Below are 12,460 nucleotides of genomic sequence, written 5' to 3' on the forward strand. Positions count from 1 at the left end.
CCAAGATTACTCTTCCCAGCAGGATCTCATTCAGATTCGACAGAGAAATTAAAACCTTTATAAATAAGCAAAAGCTAAGAGACTTCAGCAGCAGCAAACCAGCTTTACAACAATTGCTAAATGAATTTCTCTAGGCAGGAAACACACGAGAAGGAAAAGGCCTACAATAACAAACCTAAAACTATTAAGAAAATGGTAATAGGACATACATATCGATAACTACCTTAAATGTAAATGGATTAAATGCTCCAACCAAAAGACATAGACTGGCTGAACGGATACGAAAACAAGACCCATATATATACTGTCTACAAGAGACCCCCTTCAGACCTAGGGACACATACACACTGAAAGTGAGGGGATGGAAAAAGATATTCCATGCAAATGGAAATCAAAAGAAAGATGGAGTAGCAATTCTCATATCAGACAGAATAGACTGTAAAATAAAGACTATTACAGGAGACAAAGAAGGACACTACCTAATGATCAAGGGATCAATCCAAGAAGAAGACATAACAGTTGTAAATGTTTATGTACCCAACATAGGAGCACCTCAATACATAAGGCAACTGCTAACTGCATAAAAGGGCAAATCGATAATAACACAATCATAGTAGGGGACTTTTAACACCCCACTTTCACCAGTGGACAGATCATCCAAAATGAAAATAAATAAGGAAACACAAGCTTTAAATGACACATTAAACAAGATAGACTTAATTGATATTTATAGGATATTCCATCCAAAAACAACAGAATACACATCCTTCTCAAGTGCTCATGGAATATTCTGCAGGATAGATCATATCTTGGGTAACAAATCAAGCCTTGGTAAATATAAGAAAATTGAAACTGTATCAAGTATCTTTTCCAACCACAACGCTATGAGACTAGATATCAATTACAGGAAAAAGTCTGTAAAAAATACAAACACATGGAGGCTAAACAATACACTACTAAAAAACCAAGAGATCACTGAAGAAATCAAAGAGGGAATCAAAAAATACCTAGAAACAAATGACAATGAAAACATGATGACACAAGACCTATGGGATGCAGCAAAAGCAGTTCTAAGAGGGAAGTTTATAGCAATACAATCCTACCTCAAGAAACAATAAACATCTCAAATAAACAACCTAACCTTACACCTAAAGCAATTAGAGAAAGAAGAACAAAAAAACCCCAGAGTTAGCAGAAGGAAAGAAATCACAAACCCATATCAGAAATAAATGAAAAAGAAATGAAGGAAACAATAGCAAAGATCGATAGAACTAGAAGCTGGTTCTTTGAGAAGGTAAACAAAATTGATAAACCATTAGCCAGACTCATTGAGAAAAAAAGGGAGAAGACTCAAATCAATAGAATTAGAAATGAAAAAGTAAAAGTAACAACTGACACTGCAGAAATACAAAGGATCATAAGAGGTTACTACCAGCAACTATATGCCAATAAAATGGACAACTTGGAAGAAATGGACAAATTCTTAGAAAAGCACAACCTTCTGAGACTGAACCAGGAAGAAATAGAAAATATAAACAGACCAATCACAAGCACTGAAATTGAGACTGAGATTAAATATCTTCCAACAAACAAAAGCCCAGGACCAGATGGTTTCACAGGTGAATTCTATGAAACATTAGGGAAGAGCTAACACCTATCCTTCTCAAACTCTTCCAAAATATAGCAGAGGGGGAACACTCCCAAACTCATTCTATGAGGCCACCATCACCCTGATACCAAAACCAGACAAAGATGTCACAAAGAAAGAAAACTAAAGGCCAATATCACTGATGAACATAGATGCAAAAATCCTCAACAAAATACTAGCAAACAGAATCGAACAGCAAATTAAAAGGATCATACACCATGATCAAGTGGGATTTTTCCCAGGAATGCAAGGATTCTTCAATACATGCAAATCAATCAATGGGATACACCATATTAACAAATTGAAGGATAAAAACAATATGATCATCTCGATAGATGCAGAAAAAGCTTTTGACAAAATTCAACACCAATTTATGATAAAAACCCTCCAGAAAGTAGGCATAGAGGGAATTTACCTCAACATAATAAAGGCCATATATGACAAACCCACAGACAACATTGTTCTCAGTGGTGAAAAACTGAAACTATTTCCACTAAGATCAGGGACAAGACAAGGTTGCCCACTCTCACCACTATTATTCAACATAGTTTTGGAAGTTTTAGCCACAGCAATCAGAGAAGAAAAAGAAATAAAAGGAATCCAAATCGGAAAAGAAGAAGTAAAACTGTCACTGTTTGCAGATGACATGATACTATACATAGAGAATCCGAAAAGGCTACCAGAAAACTACTAGAGCTAATCAATGAATTTGGTAAAGTAGCAGGATACAAAATTAATGCACAGAAATCTCTTGCATTCCTATACACTAATGATGAAAAATCTGAAAGAGAAATTAAGAAACACTCCCATTTACCATTGCAACAAAAAGAATAAAATACCTAGGAATAAACCTACCTAAGGAGACAAAAGCCCTATATGCAGAAAACTATGAGACACTGATGAAAGAAATTAAAGATGATACAAACAGATGGAGACATATACTATGTTCTTGGATTGGAAGAATCAACATTGTGAAAATGACTATACTATTCAAAGCAATCTGCAGGTTCAATGCAATCCCTATCAAATTACCAATGGCATTTTTCACAAAACTATAACAAGAAATTTTACAATTTGTATGGAAACACAAAAGACCCCGAGTAGCCAAAGCAACCTTAAGAAAGAAAAATGGAGCTGGAGGAATCAGGCTTCCTGACTTCAGACTATACTACAAAGTCATAATAATCAAGACAGTATGGTACTGGCACAAAAACAGAAATATAGATCAATGGAACAGGAGAGAAAGCCCAGAGATAAACCCACGCACATATGGTCAACTTACCTTTGATTAAGGAGGCAAGAATATACAATGGAGAAAAGACAGCCTCTTCAATAAGTGGTGCTGGGAAAACGGGACAGCTACAGGAAAAAGAATGAAATTAGAACACTCCCTAACACCATACACAAAAATAAACTCAAAATGGGTTAAAGATCTAAATGTAAGGCCAGACACTATAAAACTCTTAGAGGAAAACATAGGCAGAACACTCTATGACATAAATCACAGCAAGACCCTTTTTGACCCACCTCCTAGAGAAATGGAAATAAAAACAAAAATAAACAAATGGGACCTAGTGAAACTTAAAAGCTTTTGCACAGCAAAGGAAACCATAAACAAGACGAAAAGACAACCTTCAGGATGTGAGAAAATATTTGCAAACGAAGCAACTGACAAAGGATTAATCTCCAAAATTTACAAGCAGCTCATGCAGCTCAATATCAAAAAAACAAACAACCCAATCCAAAAATGGGCAGAAGACCTAAATAGACATTTCTCCAAAGAAGATATACAGATTGCCAACAAACACATGAAAGAATGCTCAACATCACTAATCATTAGAGAAATGCTAATCAAAACTACAGTGAAGTATCACCTCGCACCAGTCAGAATGGCCATCATCAAAAAATCTACAAACAGTAAATGCTGGAGAAAAGGAAACCCTCTTGCACTGTTGGTGAGAATGTAAATTGATACAGCCACTATGGAGAACAGTACGGAGGTTCCTTAAAAATAGAACTACCATATGACCCAGCAATCCCACTACTGGGCATATACCCTGAGAAAACCATAATTCAAAAAGAGTCATGTACCACAATGTTCATTGCAGCACTATTTACAATAGCCAGGTCATGGAAGCAACCTAAGTGTCCATCGACAGAAGATAGGATAAAGAAGATGTGGCACATAGATACAATGGAATATTACTCAGCCATAAAAAGAAACGAAATTGAGTTTTTTGTAGTGAGGTGGGTGGACCTAGTGTCTGTCATATAGAGTGAAGTAAGTCAGAAGGAGAAAACAAATACCGTATGCTAGCACATATTTATGGAATCTAAAAAAGAAAAAAAAAAGGTTATGAAGAACATAGTGGCAGGACAGGAATAAAGATGTAGATGTAGAGAATGGACTTGAGGACATGGGGAGGGGGAAGAGTAAGCTGCGACGAAGTGAGACAGTGGCATGGACTTATATATACTACCAAATATAAAATAGATAGCTAGTGGGAAGCAGCCGCATAGCACAGGGAGATCAGCTCAGTGCTTTGTGACCACCTAGAGGGGTGGGATAGGCAGTGTGGGAGGGAGACGCAAGAGGGAAGAGGTATGGGGATATAGGTATATGTATAACTGATTCACTTTGTTATAAAGCAGAAACTAACACACCATTGTAAAGCAATTATACTCCAATAAATATGTTAAAAATAAAATAAAATAAAATAAACGTGAAAAGACTTCAAGAAACACAATTACCTAATCTTATAGAGATTTAGATTAATAAAACACTTTTACATATTCCTAGGAAGATATATTTACACATTACTACATAGGTAAAATTATGGATTTATTTTCAGAAACGTTTAGTGCATAGATCTATATCTTGTCCTCAAAGAGGCAGAAATAGAGAAATTGGCATGTGACACTTCTATAATCACATACAGATACTGACATGCTTGTACACTCTTAGTGATGACATTCTATGCATACACAAATACAAATGTATTTACAATTATAGACCTAGTACAAATAAATTTACATAATCCTGCATGACTATATATACAGATACATTTTACTAATATTAAACAAGCTCCAGATCCAGACACACACAAAAATATATATATCTTACATAGTGTCAAATATATGCATTTACACATAATCCCATACAGATATATAAGGGAGCTCTACTTACATAATCCTATATCGATAGTGACACACAGAAATTTTCATGGTTCCATGTAGGAACAGAAGCTAGTACCCTAAATAACACCATACAGAGATAGATTATTCTAAACATATAAAGTTATAGATACTAACGATATACATAATCTTTAAAGATATATTTATGTATTCTAAACAGATGAAATTACTGATATAGCAATATTTTGTAATACTAAGCAGATACCCATACATTTATGGAACACTATATAGAGACTATTTATGTATTAGCATTCTATAGGTGAAGCTACATAATTTGGGATAGCTATCATTGCATAATCTGATATGGAATCAGAGAAAGAAATATTTGGATCATCCTCTACAGACATGGGTATATTTACATAATCTTAACAAAATGTCCTTTTGCATAATTCATTTTGTAAATAATCCATTTGCATAATCCCTTATGAAGATCCAGATATATTTGCATAATCCATTACAGGAGTAGACTCATGTATAAATGTCTATATATTCCTGTATAGATGTATATTTGTTTACACAAGTCCATAGAAGAATTTCTACACAGATATATTTATAAACTACTGATATTAAAACTATAGAGAGATGCATTTTCATAACTGCATAATGTAAAGCACAGATACATTAATATGTGTATTTGCATATATGTATTCATACATACATTAGATTTATATAGTTATATAATTAAGCATGATCTTATACAGATGTGGAATAAAAATCCTATTCTGGTACAGCTAAAAAATCCAATGAATAATCCTATACAGTCAGACAATCTATATTCATAATCTTATGGAGCTATAGATATATAAAACCCTGTATATAATTATGTAGAAAATAGATTGTAATCTCCTCCAGATCCAGATTTGAATCCAGATTTATGCCCTTAATTCTATCCATATACATGTCCACAACCTCATACAGATGTCCATCTTTAACTTCATTCCCATCTACAACCATGACCACAACTACAAACCTAACCTTAGCTCCTCCCCAACTTTATATGCCATCCCAATCTCAAGTCCATCCACACACTTGTGTACATATACACCCAATTATACCCATAATCTGATCATTCAACATTACTCCTGTTTCAATCGACATCTTCATAATCTTACATACATAGACATCCATATAACTAGTCCTCTATGTACATAAATATATGTATATTCTATCATATGTGTATGTTTTTCCTGTCCTTACACACACACACACACACACACACACTTTATTCTGGATACAAACACATACAGATACTTAGTCTTATATATACTTGATTTACTATAACAATACTTCAGCTTATTTATTTGCTTAATCATGTATATATTTCTATACATAAATATAATTCCATTCCCATACACAAACACACGTACAGTTTTTTGTTTGGAAAGCGTTATTGTATGTTGTGCAATAATGGAATCATATTATATATTTTCCTGCTTCCTTTCTCTACCTAAAAATACTTTGTGGATAGCTTTTCAAATCAACTGGTATGCAGCTCATTCATTCATTTGATGGGCAGTACATTTCTTTCTCATTTTTGCCACAACTAACAATGGCGTAATAAATAGCCATGTGTATGGATTCTTATGTACTGTGGCTTTTGTTTCTAAAAGAAAATTTTCCCAGGAGTGAATTTCTAGGTCAAAAGCCATACATTATTTTAATAGGTGTTGTCAGATTGCTTTCCAAAAAAAGATTAACAATTTACCTTGCCACCAGCAATGCATACGGGTACCTTTTCCCTAGATTTCTACCTGTAACAGTTATAGATCTTTTAATTCATTTTCTCTAGTCTGTGAGTATTAAGTGCTATTTCATTGTTAATTCAATTTTATTTCACTATTTGTGAATTTGAGCAACTTTTCTTATTTTTTGAGTCATTTGGAGTTGTTGTACTATGAATTATCATTGTATATACTTTGCTCACTTTTCCTTTGGATTATTCCACACTTTCTTCTCGATTTGCAGGAGTACTTTTTACATTTTAAGTATAAGTTTACATCTATCATATGGATTTCAATTACTTTAGCCAGATCTATTATTTATTTGTTGACTGATACACGGTATCTTTTGCATCTGAAATCACAATCTATATGTATTTTTAATGAAAGGATTCAATCTGCTCATATTTATTGCAATTATTGAGCTGTTTGATCTTTTTCCTTTCATTTTCTTTTATGTTTGTTACTCATTTTACCTAAGTATATTTCTTTTCTTTTACTTGTATTTGTGGGTTTGATCAAATAAACTATGGATTCTGTAATTTTTACCTTTTTAATTGGAATGTATACTGTATTTTCCATTACATTTTTGTTTACTTTTTCTTTCCCAGACTTTCATAATCATACGTACATGACTCTACTATTAAAACTGAAGTTTTAAACTTTTTAGAAATGATGGCACTGTATTTGTGGGTTATAGACAAAATGATATTCATAGATCGTGACATGCTTACTATTTATTGAGCATCTACTATATGCCAGAGATTTGTGAGGTACTGGGGAGACTTCAGCGTACAAGTGAGATAAAAGTCCTGCCCATGCTACTGTTCCCAACTGAACGAATGGTGATGCCACTCACTGAGAGGTAGAATACCAGGGAAGCTCATCAGCTTATAAATGATATTGAAGCATGGAGATGAATATTGGTAATAGCTAATATTTATAGTGACTGAACTATATTCCATTGTTCTAGATTTCTTAAAATGTATTAACTGAATTCTTCACAACTATTCTCTGAAATAGATACCATTACTATTTCTTCAGAAACTCAAGGCACAGAAAAATTTGTTTCCCTCACTTTATACAAATACTATATCACAAAGCTATTAAGTGACAGAATTGGGATTAGGTTCTAAGCACATTAGATCCAGCTCCCACACCCAGAACCATTGTTCTCTCAGACCCTCTGGATGAGATCACCTAGAGAGTTCAGGAAGATAAAGAAAATAGGTCTGCATTAGAACCCTGAGACACAGCAACATTCAGAGTTGGCAAGGGGTGGAGAAACCAGCTACGGAGATTGAAATTAAAAGTGTTGAGTTGAAAAAATCAGGAGACTAGTATCTGGGAAAGTAAGTGAAGTTAATGTTTCAAGAAGGAGTTGAGACATGGTCAGACATTAATATAATATAAACAGACAAAAACCCTAGTAAACTTGATCAAAAAAACCCAAAGTTTTAAAAAGAAACAAAATAGGCAAATTCTGGTAAATACGATATTTTAAAGCTAGAGGAAGCACACGAATGCAGCATTAAGAATAAAGATGACCATGTATCTACAGATACAAAGGATATTTAAATATTACATGAGAATATTATGCTCAAACTTATGAAATACATTTGAAAATATAGATAAATAGAATTACTTCCCAGGAGTAGATGAATTACCAAAATCACCTCAGGAAGAAGTGGAAAACTTAGACCCAAAATCATACCAAAAAATTAAGAAGTTATTAAAATATCTACTTCTGAAAAGTTACTAAAAGATCTTACTCAGATCATTTTATAGAAGAATTTACCAGGTCTTCAGGGAAGAGAAAATTCCATTAAAATTTTCTTTTTTTACTTTCTGGCCTCACCGGGTGGCACGTGGGATCTTAACTCCCCAACCAGGGATCGAACCCGCACCCTCTGCGTTGGAAGCTCAGAGTCTTAACCACTGGACCACCAGGGAAATCCAAAAACGCTATTTTTAAGAAGCTGTTCCAGAGTACAGAGAAACACAAAACTTCCCAATTCACCATAAGAAATCAGCCTGACCAGATAGGCAAAACACAAGAAGACAGAACCAAAAAGTAAAAATAAAAAATAAATGTATAAACATGCATCACTTTTGAAAATAAACGCAAGTATCACAACTAAAGTATAAATTAGTATTTGAACCCAGTCAATTATTAAAACGAATACTACTTCACAGTCAAGCTTGGTTGATCGCCAAAAGGCAAAGGTGTTTCAACCTCGGGAAATATATTGATGGTATTCACTACACTAACAGATTAAAGGAAGAAAATCATACCTCCATCTCAAAAGATGAAGAAAAATATTTGAACCAGTTCCTGATTAGAGAAAAAAATACTTACCAAAAAAATCACCTTAGTAAACTAGACATAGAGGAAAACTTCAACAGCCTAATATTGCAGGTTGCAACATTGCAGAAAAGTTGTTTTAGCTATAAGCATTAGAAATCTCCAGACCGACAGCCTTAAAAAAAGGAAGAAGTCTTAGGTAAAGCGCCTCCAGGGATAGTTAATTAAGTAGCTCAAAATCATCATCAAAGACACAGTGTGCCGGAGTGCGGCCGCCGCCGAGCCTGGGCCGGGGACCTGGCAGACAGGGCGTAGGGCGCGCGGGGCAGGAGTGGGGCTGGCCCGGAGGAGCGCCCCGGAGCGTGAGGGCCAGAGCGGCGCCGCCCGCCGCCGTGCGCCCGGGGGCGGGGCTGCGCGGCTCCTCCGCCCCCCAGCTCTGGCGTCTGGTCCGCCGCCTCCTCGGAGCTGCGCCTGGGCTGGCCGGGCGGACCCCAAGGACTGGCATTTTTTTTTACTATCTGTGAAAACTTCCTGTAATTCATTTTTCCTCACTCCAGTATTAAGAATTATACCAAATTAAAAAGATATGAATGAATATACTAAAAAAAGGAAAAGGAAGACTTTACGCCCTTCTCGTTATTCAGATTCCTCTGGAATAAGTAGAATTGCAGATGGATTCCATGGAATTTCTTCTGATCATTGTTACAGTGTTTGTTCTATGAGACAACCAGACAAAATATTTTGACAACAAAGTCTAATCATGAAAAAAACAACAAAGTTCATTAGTGGGACATCCTGCAAAATACCCTACCAGTCCCCTCAAAATTGTCATGGTCGTCGAAAACAAGGGAAGTCTGAGAAACTGCCACAGCTGACAGTAGCCTAGAGACATGACAACTAAATGATGATGATTCTGATACAGAGACATCAAATGACTTGCCAAAATTTACAGATGGAATCAAGGCCACAAACAGAAATCAAAACTACCTGGTTCCAGGTCCTGTACTTAGAATTGTAGACAACACTGCCTTTTCTACAGAAAAATTTGCTGATACTGAAATTTGTGATGAAGAGTGCGACTCCCCTGAATCAATCAACCAGCAAACTCAAGAGGAGAGCCCTATAGAAGCTCACACTGGGCTTCCCTGGTGGCGCAGTGGTTGAGAGTCTGTCTGCCAATGCAGGCGACGTGGGTTCAAGTCCTGGCCTGGAAGAATCCCACATGCCGCGGAGCAACTGGGCCCGTGAGCCACAATTACTGAGCCTGCGCGTCTGGAGCCTGTGCTCCGCAACAAGAGAGGCCGCGACAGTGAGAGGCCCGCGCACCGCGATGAAGAGTGGCCCCTGCTTGCCGCAACTAGAGAAAGCCCTCGCACAGAAACGAAGACCCAACAGCTAAAAATAAATAATAAAAATAAAGGAATTCCTTTAAAAAAAAAAAAAAGAAGTTCACACTGCTGAAGATGTTCCAGTTGCTGCAGAAGTGCATGCAATTTCTGAAGATTATGATATAGAGACCGAAAACAATTCCTCTGAGAGTCTCCAAGACCAAACTGATGAAGAGCCACCAGCTAAATTTTGCAAAATTCTTGACAAGAGCGAAGCTTTGAATGTGACTGCCCAGCAGAAATGGCCTTTACTGAGAGCTAATAGCAGTGGCCTCTATCAATGTGAACTTTGTGAGTTCAACAGCAAATATTTTTCTGCTTTCAAGCAGCATATGATCTTGAAGCATAAGCGTAGTGATTCAGATGTGTGTCGAGTATGCAAAGAAAGTTTCTCTACCAACATGCTTCCGATCGAACATGCCAAACTGCATGAAGAGGATCCCTACATTTGTAAATACTGTGACTATAAGACAGTAATTTTTGAGAACCTCAGCCAGCACATTGCAGACACCCATTTTAGTGATCACCTTTATTGGTGTGAGCAGTGTGATGTACAGTTCTCCTCAAGCAGTGAACTCTACCTACATTTCCAGGAGCACAGCTGTGATGAACAGTACTTGTGTCAGTTCTGTGAACATGAAACGAATGATCCAGAAGACTTGCATAGCCATGGGGTAAATGAGCATGCATGTGAATTAATAGAGTTAAGTGATAAGTATAACAGTGGAGAACATGGACAGTACAGCCTCTTCAGCAAAATTACATTTGACAAATGTAAAAACTTCTTTGTATGTCAAGTATGTGGGTTTCGGAGTAGACTTCATACAAATGTTAACAGGCCTGTTGCTATTGAACATACTAAAATTTTTGCTCATGTCTGTGATGACTGTGGGAAAGGCTTTTCAAGCATGCTAGAATATTGCAAACATTTAAATTCACACTTATCTGAAGGGATTTATTTATGTCAATATCATGAATATTCAAGAGGACAGATTGAAGATCTTAAAATTCAGTTAGATTTCAAGCATTCAGCTGATTTACCTCATAAATGTAGTGAGTGCTTAATGAGGTTTGGAAATGAAAGGGAATTAATAAGTCACCTTCCGGTCCATGAGACAACTTGATTGTTCTCTTTAACTTCCATAATGATGTAAAATAATAAATTTGATGTAAAATAATAAATTTGACTTTTTTGCAGATGTTAAAATGGATGATTTTAAACACAACTTATGAGAACTGTCTTTAACAAGATGTTTTTTAAGTGCCAATTTTCTTGGCATTGCTACCTTTTTCAGTATATAATTGTATCCTAAATGTGGTATTTTCAATGTATTGTAGTTGGTAGTTTTAACCAATTTTGGTGACTATCGTCGTGTTTCTTGCATGTGCTCTGATTTCATAAATTGATAAGAAACAGATGTACTAAAAAAAAAAAGATACAACGTCCCTCCATATTTCTCTCTGTTCATGGTATTGGCATTCTCCTTGCTACCTTGCCTCACAGACATTATTCTGCAAAAATAGCAATGTGCGCTGGAAGAAGGACTATTTTCTCCCTCTGTCTATAAAACGGAGAATCTTTCTTAGAAGGTGCCCAAGAGACTTTTGTCTCATTAGCTGGAATTTCATCACAACCTCATTCTTAGACCAACCCCTGGTAATGGGAGTGAGATGATGAAGAAAACACGGCCATGTGAAGGAGTGTGGATTACCCAAACAAAGTCAGAGTTTTATTAGAAGGAAATAAATATGTTACTTAGGGTACCTGAAGTGTCTGTTAGAGATTTCTATCCGAAACCTGAAATAGCAGCATATTTAAGACGTAATTAAACGGTGAAAAATTAGAGGCATCCCTCTTGAAGTCAGGAACAAAATGAGGCTGCCAATATCATTAGTATACAATGCTGTATTAGGAATCCTAACAATTCACTCAATAATATTTGAGTGCCTACTAGGCACCTGGTGCTATATTAGGTATTATAAACACAATAATAAGCGAATCTCAGAATCTGCTCTCTACTAGAAAAGAAAGACAAAAACCAAGCAAACACGAAATAACTACAATTTATTCTAAAGGTTGTGATGAAAATAAATGGAAGGCTGAGAGAGAGAAGAAGGGGGACTTTCTTTAGGAGATCAGAAAACTCTTTATTGAGAGAGATTTAAGCTGGGGTCTAAGAATGAGAAGGCCCTGGCTACAGAAGAA

General features: G+C 36.0%; 1 protein-coding gene across 1 annotated transcript; it reads left to right on the forward strand.

Moving 5' to 3' along the window:
• Positions 1 to 9,452: 9,452 nt before the first annotated feature.
• Positions 9,453 to 11,378, forward strand: LOC133084916 (zinc finger protein 639-like). The gene is given in 4 exon segments (XM_061181731.1): positions 9,453 to 9,598; positions 9,600 to 9,618; positions 9,755 to 9,990; positions 10,310 to 11,378. Coding segments are annotated over 4 exon segments (1,470 nt in total).
• The last annotated feature ends 1,082 nt before the right edge of the window (positions 11,379 to 12,460 follow it).

This window comes from Eubalaena glacialis, chromosome 2 (genome assembly GCF_028564815.1).
Source record: "Eubalaena glacialis isolate mEubGla1 chromosome 2, mEubGla1.1.hap2.+ XY, whole genome shotgun sequence".
In the NCBI taxonomy this organism is placed as follows: Eukaryota; Metazoa; Chordata; class Mammalia; order Artiodactyla; family Balaenidae; genus Eubalaena; species Eubalaena glacialis.